This window comes from Capsicum annuum, chromosome 7 (genome assembly GCF_002878395.1).
Source record: "Capsicum annuum cultivar UCD-10X-F1 chromosome 7, UCD10Xv1.1, whole genome shotgun sequence".
Lineage (NCBI taxonomy): Eukaryota > Viridiplantae > Streptophyta > Magnoliopsida > Solanales > Solanaceae > Capsicum > Capsicum annuum.
This window is the reverse complement of record NC_061117.1, coordinates 220,969,614-220,984,290: the sequence shown is the minus strand read 5'-3', so window position 1 is coordinate 220,984,290 and position 14,677 is coordinate 220,969,614. Positions and strand designations below refer to the sequence as shown.

The 14,677-nt window shown below is 36.2% G+C and overlaps 1 protein-coding gene across 1 annotated transcript; it reads left to right on the top strand.

Annotated features, from left to right (window-relative positions):
- The first annotated feature begins 200 nt into the window (after positions 1 to 200).
- LOC107878657 (probable serine/threonine-protein kinase At1g54610) lies at positions 201 to 8,760 on the top strand. The gene is made up of 8 exons (XM_016725730.2): positions 201 to 1,823; positions 4,275 to 4,559; positions 4,911 to 5,228; positions 5,791 to 6,018; positions 6,291 to 6,391; positions 6,553 to 6,667; positions 7,639 to 8,112; positions 8,222 to 8,760. The coding sequence occupies exons 1-8, from the start codon at positions 1,425 to 1,427 to the stop codon at positions 8,426 to 8,428; spliced, it is 2,127 nt and encodes a 708-aa protein (XP_016581216.1). The 5' UTR covers positions 201 to 1,424; the 3' UTR covers positions 8,429 to 8,760.
- The last annotated feature ends 5,917 nt before the right edge of the window (positions 8,761 to 14,677 follow it).

The following is a 14,677-nucleotide window of genomic DNA, read 5'->3' as shown; positions in this document are numbered from 1 at the left end:
CCATTATGGTAAACTTCATTTGCCTTTATCCGTGGTTTTTTTTCAAAAATTTTCACAAAAATCTGTATGATGTTGTTATTTTTTTTTACTTATAATTTACTTATTCTGTATCATAACAATGGTAATAAAAATATTGTAGGTGATTTAGGTGGCATCATCATCATCATCAAAAGAGCCAAAGCAAGACATTTAATTAAAACAAAATAAAGTAAGGTGGATAAGCTAAGCTGGCAATTTCTTTGTTTTGTTATGCGCGTGTTTGTCAACTAAACATGTTACGTATACTACTACAAAGATTTAAGAATGTCACGAACGTAACAGCATTGGTCTTCCCATCTTCCTTTCTCTGTTTTCTTTCTCACACACACACATATACTGAGTACTGTGAAAGTGTATTTATTAAAAAAGCTGCTCTGCACCAGTCAGAAATATATAAAAATCTCACCTAACAGTAGTTTATGTAAAAACACTCCTCTTTTTTAATCTTTCTTTTGTGTATTGTGTATTGTTGTATGTGCCCTAGATCCACAAACATGCTTTCTCCTCCACTCAACTTTGTGTACTATATACATTAGTATTTGCACTGTTTCAGTGATTTAAGGTTGTACATTTTGTATACTGCAGTGTGTGTGTATGTGAGCTGTTTCTTGGTATTTGTAGAGTGTTAATGTTCTTGTTGAAGTTGGTTTCATTGATATTGGGAAGTGGCTGGAGGTTTATTGGTGAAAAGATGAGATTTTGGGAGGTGGGGTTTGTTTAATTTTTTGATAATTTGGTTGTTTGCAGTGATTGGGAAGTGGTGTTTTCTTGAAAATGAGGAGGTGTAGTGGTTTTCTGAAGTGTTAATGTTCTTGTTAAAGTTTGGTTTCTTTGATATTGGTAAGTAGGTGTTGGTTTATTGGTGAAAAGGTGAGATTTTGGGAGGTGGGGTTTGTTTGATTTTGGTAATTTGGTTGTATTGCAGTAATTGGAAGTGTTGTTTTATTGAAAATAAGGAGGGGTATTGGTGGAAAGGTGTGATTTTGGGAAGTTAATGCTCTTGTTAGAGTTGGTTGCTTTAATATTGGAAAGTGGTTGTAGAAGTTTATTGGTGAAAAGATGAGATTTTGGGAGGTGGGGTTGCAGTATTGCTGATTTTTAGTGGCTGTACATTTATACACTCTGTGTATATGAACTGTTTTCTTGGTTTTCTGAAGTTTACGTGTTCTTGTTAAAGTTGGTTTCTTTGATATTGGTTAGTGAGTCTAGGTTTATTGGTGAAAAGATAAGATTTTGGGAGGTGGGGTTTGTTTGATTTTGATGTTGTACTGTAGTAATTGGGAAGTGTTGTTTTCTTGAAAATGAGGAGGGGTATTGGTGAAAAGGTGTGATTTTGGGAGGTGGGGTTGTAGTGTTGATGCTTTTTTTAGTTTAGTATTTTTGGGATGGGTTGTGTTTGTGGCAAGCCTTCTGCCATTGAAGACAGTCGAGATAGTCCAAGGGAGAGACTGTCAAATAAAAGTGCTGCGAGTTTGCGAGGGCCAAGACCTGGTTCATCAAGAAGAGAGGAAGCTTATAGGAGCATTGATGGGAAGGCAATGTTGATTGATAAACAAGTAAATGGTACAGTTAGGTTGCAGACTGAGAATTATGAGAGGAAAAGGGAGAAACAAGAGTTTATTGTTGCCACTCATCATCATCATCTTGGCATTGGGACATTACCAAAAAGTAGTGAAGGGGAACAGGTTGCTGCTGGATGGCCACCATGGCTTGCTGCAGTTGCTGGTGAAGCTATCAGAGGATGGGTGCCTAGGCGAGCTGATTCTTTTGAGAAATTGGATAAAGTATGCTCCTTTTTATGTTCTTGACTTTTAATTCTACAGTAGGAACATCAAACATTTCATGATAATGGTCACGTAATAGTTTCTCTCTCTCCCCCACAAAAAAGTGAATTATTGGTAGAAGTTTGGTTATGACTCATGTAATTTGTCCTTATTAATTCATGTCAGCGTTCTGCTTAAATGTTTGATTATCCGAAAAGACGGAAATGTTTCACTTCAGCATCAAAAGATAGCTCAATTACCCCATCCATAGCCAATGTGAGCCTCCTACATTTGGGGTGTGAATAACATAATATGGAGGCCTTGCATCTTGGTAAACCAACAATTAGAATGAGTTTGACTCCTGATGCCATGGTAAGAAATGGACCTTGGTACAGGCAAATCCAAGGTTTTAGCTTTATGGGTTCGATCTCTTTAAGGTTCTTAGATTTGAACCCATTATAGATTCGTAGTTATTATCTAGTGCAATTTTAGTATTTTTTACACCTAAATTTACAATCCGTGATCAAAGTACGAGGTTCATCCTGGACCTTGGGCCTAACTCAACCTCAAGTTCATGAGGTGAGGATTGTCAAAGATCGTATAATGAGACCAACTACTCCCTCCATAACCAATGTGGGATTTTGACAAGCAGAGAGTTGGAGCTTGATTTTTTAATTTCTTTTGCATGGTATAGCGAATCACAAGTTTGTGCTGAATATAAGTCTAAGGAAACGAGCAAGAAATTAATCTGTTTTTCCAATATGGTAAATCTACTCCTCCAAACCCCTTATACCGGGAGCCAACTGTGGTTTTCCTGCTACAGCCTTCTTGGCTGTTCGAGCCCCAACCTCATAGTTGGAGGCGCAGAGCTCTTATCACTGGGCTATATTTCAGTTGTCAAGGCAAACATAGATTTATACATGTACTTCATAGTGCGAGTTTAGGATAGCTGGTCCAAAGCTCAAAAAGAAGCCAAGGGTTGCAGTAGGTTGATATCCATTGTTAAAATTGTCATAATATCATGAATCAAACATTGAATTCATACGGACGCGTTCCCTTAGGCATGCACTGCATCGGCATTCCTGTGTAGTACTGAATGGGCAAGGGATGTATTGGAATGTAATATTCCCAAATAAAGCAGAATGTACACAATTAACATAGCTGAACCCATCTAAATGGAGATTGAGACAGAGTTAATTGATTTGTATCAAATGTCTTTCTTTTGTGAACTATTACATGTATTCGTTATGTTTGAATAGGCCTCATTTAGTTTCTCCAGCGGTTTGCTACATTTGGCCCAATGTACAGAATATTGCTATTGATGAACGGATTCTGATCATTCTGTTGTTTCAGATACGATGAAACAAGTCAAGTTTCCTCCTTTAAATTTAAGTATGTCGTTAGATGATAATCCTAGAAAATTTCTACAGTTACTGCCACAATACTATCTTCCAGTAACATTCATCTAATATTATGGCAGGGAGACATTTTATGATTTTGTTAGTTTGGAATGTAGTGGGTAAAGTTTGGCAGAGAGGTGTAAAGCTTTTTATCTGTTTTCTGTACTTTGTTTCCTTGAACCTAAGACCGACTGGTGTTTCTTTACCGCAGAATTTCCTTATCTTGAAAAAAAAAAAAAACGAATTCCAGCGATTGACTGCTGATTTTCCCTTTGATTGAGGAATGCAAGAAGCTGGCTTTAGCTTATTTATGCAGGAGTCTTACAAAGAAACTTGATAGTTCTGGTTGATGCATATTTTCTTTTACTTCAAATCATGACATCAGTGAAGAAAATAGTCTTAAACAAGTTAATCTATGCCTATTACTTTCCAGTTTTAATATCCTTTTGCTTGTACACCACTTAAAACTCTCAAGACCCACCAATGCATTGCAAACCCAAAGATGGTTACTTTGCATATATTTCAAACCTCTGAAGTTATCAACTTATCAGTCCCTGTTTATTACACAAATTGCTCCGGTCGTGAAGGCTGATGAGTGATGACATGTCTGAAACTTGCTCCTTCTCTAGATCACTATACATTTTGATTATGGTCTTTCCATAGTAACTATTGCATGCTCAATAATTTTAACATCTATATCTCAGCCATGAAATATTTTTTGGCATTTATCTGATATATGTGAACATAGCACCCTCCCCAGACCCAACTTGTGGAATTGCGCTAGTTATGTTGTTGTTGTGGTATGTTTCTGATATATGTGAACGCTGTGATCTACGTGGGGTATGCAAAGGTTAATATTCACACTTTTTTTCCATGAAAAAAAAATGACAACTTCATCAAAATAGTCAGACATCTTGTTTCTTATGATCTTGGGTACTGACAGAAACTTTTTTCTTGTGGTTACTCTAGCTAGAAAAAAATGGTCTACTGTGTGATCTGTTTACTTCTAAAAAAACTTGATGAGTGAATGTGGCTAACTTGATATTTGGTATTATGGCTTCTTTTTCCTTAGATTGGCCAGGGTACGTACAGCAACGTTTATCGTGCTCGTGATCTTGATCAAGGGAAGATTGTTGCTTTGAAGAAAGTGAGATTTGATAATCTAGAACCTGAGAGTGTTCGATTCATGGCTAGGGAGATTCACATATTACGGAGGCTTGATCATCCAAACATAGTAAAACTAGAAGGTTTAGTTACTTCTAGGATGTCTTGCAGCCTGTACCTTGTATTTGAATACATGGAGCATGATCTAGCAGGGCTAGCATCACATCCTGGTCTTAAGTTTACTGAGTCACAGGTACTCATTTGAATTTGCTTGCAATATCTGTGCATTCAATGTTTTGCAGATTACAGTATTCTTTTTCACCATTTTTGCAAATTACATTAGCCCAGTAAACGTTTATAGCTGAAAATCCTCATAGTCAGACCTCAATTTGTATTTACATCAACAGAATTTTTGTAATGGCTTCCTTTCTGAGATTGCATTCTTGCATTTATAATAAAGATGCCTCTGAATTTGCTCACTATGTATCACTTTTTCATGTGGAGGGAAGTACTTGGTTCTCTTTCTTTTTTCATTTTGTTAACCCTTTCTGAGAATTTATTATTTGCTCACTTAAATGGAAAATTTGTACTTTTGCTTTTGTAGGTCAAATGTTACATGCAACAACTTTTACGTGGACTTGATCATTGTCACAGTCGTGGTGTTTTACATCGTGATATAAAAGGTTCCAACCTTTTAATTGACAATAATGGCATATTAAAGATCGCTGACTTTGGTCTAGCAAGCTTTTTTGATCCTCATCAAAGCCAGCCTCTTACTAGCCGTGTAGTGACTCTCTGGTATCGGCCTCCTGAACTGCTACTTGGTGCTACTTACTATGGGACTGCTGTGGATTTATGGAGCTCTGGTTGCATACTAGCAGAACTTTATGCCGGCAAGCCTATAATGCCAGGAAGAACAGAGGTATGTTCTTTGTTAGTCTTTTGGTTTTTTTGCTTGTTCCCAACAAATTGGTGTTGCTCAATGAATGGTTGTCTTCATTTTCTTCACTAACTGGTAGGTAAGTTACACTTGGCAGTTCCGGGGATATGAATGATATTGGTGTTACTTTGGTACTTAAATGCAAGGAAGTTGCGACACTGGAATTTTGATGCATCTTTGAAAAGAATCTTCTCAAGTTTGACCTCTGATTCAGTTCTATGGCATCCTAGTCAGATGTAATAGGCGTTGTATCATGTGATCTTATATACTTCTTTTTTATTTGCACTCCTTAACAGATAATTTATCTTATCATCCTGTTAGGTGCATCTGTGTTCTTATGTTATGAATAGTCTATGGTGGTTACAACTTTCTCTGATAGAGAACATTCATTAGTTGCGTCTTTTATTCAACTTGATATTGCTGGCCTGTTACTTATCCTATCTGTAGTTTCTTCTCTTGTATTACTTGTATGATTTTCTCTCTATTGACCTTGTGCTCAAGCTTAACATGTTAATAAATTTTAAGTGCATAATCTGCGGTGTAGGTTGAACAGCTTCATAAGATTTTCAAACTGTGTGGATCACCTTCCGAGGAATACTGGAGGAAATCGAGGTTGCCACATGCAACAATTTTCAAGCCGCAACAACCTTATAGGCGCTGTGTTGCAGAAACATTTAAAGAGTTCCCCGTACCAGCACTAGCACTCATAGAAACCTTGCTGTCCATAGATCCTGCTGATCGTGGGTCCTCAGCCTCTGCCTTGAAGAGTGAGGTATGAAGTTTCTTAAAGATAAAATCTTACTGTATCACTAGGACATTCACTTTGTTGAAGATGTTAACGTGCCATCTCGCGAACTATCATTTGTGCTGGAACAACCATTGATAATGGTGCTTTCTCTTGAAATTTCTTACAATCATCTACTTTGTATGTTGTTTTTTTATGCTATGTAGCCCGAATGGCAATGATTAGACAAATTTTCTGAATTTTCATTATGGAACCTGCCTTTTTTTTCCCCCCCTCTCAAAAAGGCCTGTTTATTTCAGTTCTTTACAACAAAGCCACTTCCTTGTGATCCTTCAAGCTTGCCAAAATATCCTCCGAGCAAGGAATTTGATGCAAAAGTGCGGGATGAAGAAGCCCGAAGGTAAAAGTAGCAGAAAATATAAATATGATTTATCCAGCTTCCTTATTCAATGTGCTCCAGAATTCAGTAAAAAAAGGGCATCAAGACATAATTGATATTTGTGCTGATTGATTTGCTCTTATTTATGTACTGATAATCTAACTGCCTTTGCAAATATTTAGGCAAGCGGCTGCTGGAGCTAAGGGTCATAGATATGATTCAGAAAGGAGAGGAACAAGAGATTCGCGTGCAGTTCCTGCACCCGAAGCCAATGCTGAACTAGTTTCCTCTATGCAGGTAAATTTTCTTACCATAGCTTGTTGACATTGATTTGTCCTTGGAGTAGAACTGCACTTTCTGAGTCCCTGGCTTGAGTAACTCAAGTTACCCTGGAATATTTACTTATTAGGCCATGAAATTACTACCTAAGTTGCGGTGACCCGATGACATTTTTGAAGAGTCCGAGCAACATAGATTACTACTACCTCTGTCCTAATTTATGTGGCAGTGTTTGACTGGAACGGAGTATAGGTAAAAAAAGATTTTTGAAACTTGGCCTAAAACATAAAACAAGCCATAGGCATTTGTATGGCTATAACTCATCCCATTAACAGCTTCGTTGGTCGGGAACCAAGTTACACCCGGAGTAGTTATCCCAGGATTTGTTATACCACCCTCAATGTGGGATAAAAATAACACTACAATCCCGAGATATGTTATCCCGCTATATTATCCCAACCAAACATGGGATGAACTCATCCTAAAATTAATCTCGGGATTAGTTATCCATATCCCTCGTACCAAACGAGCCTAAGGGTCTAATTGGAGGAGTGAAAGCCAGGAGGCTTCGTAGGCAAGCAATCCATTATGAGTCAACTCCAAGTAAAATAGCAAGTTTAAAGTTACGCTGTTCCAAAAATTTGAAATGATGCTATATTTGGGATAGGGACAAACTCTACAAAGGGAAGTGTGTCATATTAAACAGGACAGAGGGATTATGTTGTCACAACAGTCCATTTCTTCCTTTCTGATAGTATGGGAGTTGAGCATATGAAAATCTATTCATTTAAAACATGAGAGCATGAAAGAGAAGTGTGTACTTCTATCGTGGCTTCATTGTGAGTTTTATGCTTTTTTATTTTTTTTGTTCTGGTAGCCATTGTTTTGCATTTTTACCTTTGGTTTGCCAATTCAAGCCTTGAAAGTACAAATTCTGTTAATTCTGTCGTTTTGTTCCATATTCATGTGGTGTGGTGCTCTCTCTGCAGAAAAGACAAGGTCAATCCAATTCAAAAAGCAGAAGCGAGATGTTTAACTCTCATCCAGAAGAAGTTGCCTCCGGTTTTCCAATTGACCCCCCTAGACCATCTCAAGTTGTGGAAGAAGCAAGCAATGATCCTCACTCGGCACAGCTACACAAGCGAGGCTCCCATTCCGGGCCATTGTCTCACCGAGCTGCTTGGGCAAAAGCTGGAAAAAATATGGATGATGCCCCAAAACTATCTGTAGCAGATTTGTCAGCTATGTCTGGGCTAGTAGCTGCAAGGAGAAGCATGTTCTCTGAAGATCGGTCAGATAAGTCCGGTCCACACAAACAGGAGGTTCCTAAACTTATAGCCAGGTTCCCTGGATCCTTCAAAGAGGTTTCACATTCCGCGATGAAACAAGAGCAGAAAAATCATGCACTTGCCAACTCACATCAAAACGAGGATGGTAAAACCAGCAGCAACGATCCTGTTCTTGTAAGAGCCTATCAACATGTTCTTTCTTTTATACATCTGTACACCATAATATGCTTTCAAATCCGATGATGGTTTTAGCCGCTGATTTGCTCACTTTTTTAATGTCCAGCTGGGATATGGATCAAAAGGCAACAAAATTCACTACTCCGGACCACTACTAGTTCCATCAGGCAAAGTGGATCAAGTACTGAAAGATCACGATCGCCACATCCAAGAAGCTGTAAGACGAGCACGTTTGGACAAGGCAAAAGCAAAGAAAATTCAGGTTGAAGGGAACAAATTAACAGCCAATTCATTATTTGTTTCTGGCCGTTGAAACTTCAACTGAGAGCAAAGCGGCCAAGAAATAAGCGAAAAGAGAAGCCAGACTATAGGAAAATCATAAGTAGTTAGTATTATCTTTGTAAAATGAGTCAATTTGAAAAGGGTGAGGGAGAGTTTGTACAGAGGTTGTTCAAGGAACTATAGCGCCGGGTCTTTTTTTTAGCCATTTGTAGAAGAATTTATTAGGAAAAAATCTTCCTTGTTTTCTGCTATTTAAACAATGTAACTCTCTCTAGACATTGTGTCATTCTTGCAGCTAAGATATCTTGTGTCTCTGGGCAAGAATGACCGGTTCAAATACTCAAAAATTCTTATATGTCCAAACAGGCCCGGTCAGTATTCAATTTACAAACCAACCTGGGAAAAGTTGTTCTTATGATACTTGAAAAAAACTAGCTTAGCTATGTGGTACCACATTCAAGTGCTTTGAAGGGATTCCGTGGTAGTGCCTGTGATACCTCTTTATTCATTTGTCACACATTTAGAGGCGGTATCTACCTTCTTTTATGGATAGCGGTTGCCATATGAAGAAGGTCGACAGTCTTGCCATATAGATGTAGCACTTGTGCGGCAATTCAGACAACGTTACCAAGATGTCGCACTAGCTAGGTTAGGGTAGTGCTTGCCATTAAGAAGCTAGCCAGAAAGCAGGTCAGACAGGCGAGGGGTCTTGCTCAACCCTCTAATCGTTATAGGTTCAAGTGTTTCAACAATCATGACCTTCTCAACAAATTGAATCGGGGATCCATAGGCATGAACCTTTTTATTACATAAAACTAAAGTATACTATAATGGGAAATGGTTAGTTCCAAAACAAGTCTATTTATGACCTTTGATATTAGTATCAAACATAGTATTGGAAGAACAAGAAGTAACTTAATGATACTTAAACAAGGACCTAATGACACAGTGAGATTTCGAGCAAATGTTTACCTAATCTTCTTATGTCCGAAGAAATGATTCTTCAAAATAATGATGCACCATTGATATCGACACATCTGAGATCGCAAATGATACCTCATACATGATTTTGCAACGCCCGAGCCTGATCACCTGAAACCCTTTGTGACGAGACACCCCTTCTCTCAAAGTTACGTAACTATTTTGCCGAATTAAGGTATATGAAAAAAAAAATGCTCAATTAACAATTAATAATAAAAGTGATCAAAGATATTCGTTTTATTTTTTTTAAAATGTCAATCAAATTGCACCAACAAATCTATATCTATAATAATACTAATATATTAATAATATAATACAATAATAATATAATAATAATAATAATAATATATTAAAAGTGTGAAGACCCTTATAAAAGTGATTTGAACTTTTTACCCTTCATTAAAAGAGTTCGCTTTAGACAAAATCGTCTTTTACCTTTTTCCCTACAATTAAATTATTCAAAATGAATATAATAAATTTTTCCTTCAATTAAATTCTTTACAAATTTGTGTCTACTTCGTTTATTTCACCAAAATAGACACCCAATTTTTTTTCAAAAAAAACACCCGTATTTTTCACTACTTGGTTAAAACATCCATTTTTTTTGGTCCTAGTATACTAAAATTTTCCTTTAATTAAATTTTTCCCAAATTTGTATCCTACTTGATTTATTTCACCAAAATAAACACCCATTTTTTTTTCCTACTTGATTTCTTTCAACAAAAATACATCCACGTTTTCTTTCTACTTGGTTTCACCAAAAAACACTGAATTTTTTTCATCCAAATTTATGTTTTATTTGATCTTTTTCAAATTTATCTTCCATCCAAATTTGTGTTCTATTTGGTTTGCCTATTTGATCTCTTCTTTGATTTTATACATTACATCCTTCTATATAAATGTTTGAGCTTTTTTCATTGTTCATCATTAAACGATTGTGGTTTTTCATTGTTCATAGTTGATTTACCATTATTCATCATTCTTCGTCTCAACACAGTTTCGACCATTTTATTTTAATTTCAGATTTTTGTCGTTATATCATCTCTCCCTTTTTACATTGTTAATTTACATACAATATATTAATTGTTATGTCACATACAATATATTAATTGTTATGTCAGCTTACATTGCTTAGTTTAAATTAGCAAACATATTTATTAGACTATTTCGCTTCTCGCAGATTCTGTTATTACCTTAATGTGTCCTCTTAGTTGAATATATTATAATTTATATTGCTCATAACTAACCTTCTTTATCTACTAACCTACAAAAAGATTCACATATTCAAGTATAATTCTACTCATCTCACAAATCTACCTCTATTATAAAATTCTACGTTCTTATCATTCTATGTGTCCTGTTAGTAGAATATATTATAATTTCTATTGCTCATAACTTTCTTTATCTACCCATCTACCAAGTAGATTCATATATTTAGGTATAATTCTTCTCATCTCACAAGTTTACCTTTGTTATGAAATTATATGTTGTTATCGTTCTAACTTCTATTTTCTTAAAGATTATTACAATGGATCCTATCACCGAAGTTGTGGGTATCAACACCTTGAAGTCAAAAAACTATATCTGGATATGATCAAAGTCTTGGTTATCGCAAGTGGGCCAATGAAGCTGTTTAAGGATGACGGTGGTTCTCGAAAAATGGTGATATTAGTTGACGAGGAGGTAATATTATTTTTTTTCAAACCTCACATGTTTTTTAATTTTTCATATATAAAGCTATTTTTTCTGGTGCTTTGTGAATAGAAAACATTAAACTTTCACCATATCAGACATTCAGAAAACAACCAAAACAAATACGCTTGAAGCTATCTAAATCATAAAACGATTGCATCTTTCCATAACCCCACAAAAAGAAATTATAAAGCTAATATTCTGATGCTTTAGTAACAAAAACATTACAGAAAACACAAACTTTCACCAAATCTGATGTTCAATAAACAACCAAGGAGAGTGACTAAGTAACCCTATGATAGTTTCACACACATCAACAAACAGATAAATATACATTCACATACTAGATATTATTACTTGTATAAAATATTAATAAGGAAACAATTTTAGGTAGTTCATTTAACTTTCATCAACCAATTAACATTTGCCATAAATTCAATATTTTACTATTTTGACATTTTTGTGAGTTTTAAGCTCTTCACAGAAGGATTTGTTTAATACATAAACTGTTTTATTAATTTAATAATTTAATCTTATTTTTTGTAATTGAAAAATAAAGGTGTGATAGAAAAACTATCACATTATGGGGGCAAATTCTCAGAAATAGATGATGTGTTGCTAGAAAATTTTTCTATAGAAAATTCTGTCATCGCATTTTGTGATTTAAGGACTACACTATATCTATCTGAGCAATAACAGTGTCAAGTTTATCCATCCTCTTCTTTGGAGGTGGCTTTGATTTTGCCTTCCTTTTTTTCATAGCTCAAGTTACTATTAAGTGCATTTAAAAACACAGGTCAGCTCCAAGAACGTTAAACTAATTATTAATAGGAAGTCTGAGTACTTAGCTCTTCTATAACCCAACAACAACAATTCTAGAGTCATCCCACAAGTGGAATCTGGGAAGGCTGCATTGTACACGGACTTTACCCCTACCTTTGTGAGGTGCATGGTAAAAAATAAAAAAAAGAAAGTAAAAAATTCTCATGGCCAAATAGGCACTAAGTAGCTTGGAATTGAGGCATAGTTGTAATGGGATTTAAAGAGAAATGGAAGAAGATTGATCTTTATAGTAAGCAACGTATGTTATTTTCCTTCTACAGGTATGCAGAATCTAATAGTAGAAACAACAACTTTAACTAAAGTTCAAGTATATAAACAAGAACACAATGAAGTATATCAAATACCCTCAACACAAGATCAAAATGACCTTTCCAAGAGGTGTATTTTATTTTTCAGAAAATAGATGAAACAGAAATGAATAAGACCAAGTCGTCCGAATTCACGGACTTTTCTTAAGGAATAATTCCCCTCACTGTACCCGAAGTTATGAAATCTTCCGCCCAGGATAAAATGGCCTTCGGATATGGCCTTTAATCCTACTATAGCGGTACCTCAAATAGGCAGATTCTGTTACTGTTACTGCATGCATATAAATGGAGTATTGATCAGATTTCGTCATATAAATTTTCTCCAAAAAGATAGATCTCATCGATCGATCATTTTTCAAATTCGAATCCGAATCCAAAGCCGAAGCCGAAACCGAGTGAGCGACGACGACGACGGCGTGAGGCATCTCTTATTTCTTGCCTCACTTATCATGTGGAGTAAGTATTCATCATTATAAACACTCCAAAGTTCCCTTTTCCCACAAATGTGGGAGAATTAGTGAACTTTCTAATTTTGGGAGTATACTTTCCAAATTGGTGTCTCCTCCTCTTCACCATTTTTTCTCCATTTTCCATTCACACTTCTAGGAACCCAACAATCCCCCACATGAATGGGGAATGGCTATTTTTCGTAAAACTTTTACGGACAAGTATGTGATCATCAAGCAAAGACTGATCGCATATGGATAAGCGGGTTTCCCTTTGAACTTTCCGTAGTGAACATGCATCGGATGCACTCGGTCAATCGGTAGATTTAATATCTTTGAACCATCGAGCTTTAATGTACACCTAGACAACACATGTCATACAACCAGCCTTTTAACGTTTATGGTTCTTACGATTTGGTTCTTTTCAGCCATGAACACGTCTCGGTTTTCATGAGAGCTTAGAGAATAGGCCTTTACTAACATTCTCCTTGAAGAGGCTTCCACTTTGCCCTCGCATAGGTGATTTTTAAATGTTCAATTATGTAGATTAATCTATTTGATCAAATCTGCCAAATTTAGATAATCATTAAAAGACTTTTCACCTGAAGTCTTATCTTTGTTTACTAAATATTGTCTACATCATGAGAATGGGTTGGGTATTTGACAATGTTGAACCTGTCAGGCACAACTTTGTTTGATATCCTTGAACCTAGCTCTCGGGATCTCCAATCTGCTAGGTAGAGTTACCGCCATGCTGACTCATCCTAGGCCTTAAACCTATTTTCTTGGATGTTCTTTCCACTCTTTCTCTAGTTAGGCCTTTTGTAAGTGGATTCGATACATTATCCTTTGACTTTACATAGTCTACAGTGATAATTCCACTAGAGATAAGTTCTTTAACCGTATTATGTTTTCGTCTTATATGACGAGATTTACCGTTATACATCATGCTCCCTGCCCTACCTATTGCCGCTTGGCTATCACAGTGTATACATACTGGTGCCACTGACTTGGGCCAATACGGAATATTTTCCAAGAAATTCCAGAGTCATTCTACTTCTTTACTGGCTTTATCTAATGCGATAAATTCAGATTCTATTGTAGGACGAGCGATACAAGTCTGTTTGGATGATTTTCAAGAAATTACTGCTCCACCGATAGTAAATACATACCCACTTTTGGATTTTACTCCATTCGATCCGGTGATCCAATTTGCATCACTATATCCTTCAAGTACCGCAGGATATTTATTATAACGCAAAGCATAGTTTTGAGTGTATTTAAGATACCCCAAAACTCTTTTCATTGCCATCCAATGAGTTTTGTTGGGATTACTCGTGTACCGACTCAATTTACTGATAGTGCATGCTATGTCTGGTCGTGCACAGTTCATTATATACATTAAACATCCCAATACTCTTGCGTACTTCAATTGCGAGTCATTTTCACCTTCATTTTTTTGAAGTGCAAAGCTTGCATCCAATGGAGTCTTGGCAATATCGAATTCCATATACTTGAACTTGTCAAGTACCCTTTCTATATAATGAGACTGTGGCAATGCCAACCCTTGTGGAGTTCGACGGATTCTTATACCTAAGATCACATCTGCAACTCTAAGATCTTGCTCTCGAGCATTCGTTTTGTTTCATTTATGTCAGAAATGTCTCTACTGATGATCAACATATCATCCACATATAAACATACAATGACTTGGTGATTTGGAGTGTCTTTAATATAAACACATTTATCACATTCATTTATTTTGAATCCGTTGGCCAACATGGTTTGGTCAAACTTTGCATGCCATTGTTTAGGTGCTTGCTTTAGTCCATACCATGACTTAATAAGTCTACACACCTTATTCTCCTTCCCTGGAACCACAAAACCCTCAGGTTATTCCATGTAAATTTCTTCCTCCAATTCTCCATTTAGGAAAGCGATTTTCAAATCGATTTGATGGATTTCAAGACCATATACCGCAGCCAAGGCAATTAACATTCGAATCGATGT

Coding starts and splice junctions, on each gene's coding strand:
- LOC107878657 (XM_016725730.2), top strand. CDS start 1,425: ATGGGTTGTGTTTGTGGCAAGCCTTCTGCCATTGAAGACAGTCGAGAT. Junction 1,824..4,274: donor CTTTTGAGAAATTGGATAAA/GTATGCTCCTTT, acceptor CTTTTTCCTTAG/ATTGGCCAGGGTACGTACAG. Junction 6,392..6,552: donor CGGGATGAAGAAGCCCGAAG/GTAAAAGTAGCA, acceptor GCAAATATTTAG/GCAAGCGGCTGCTGGAGCTA.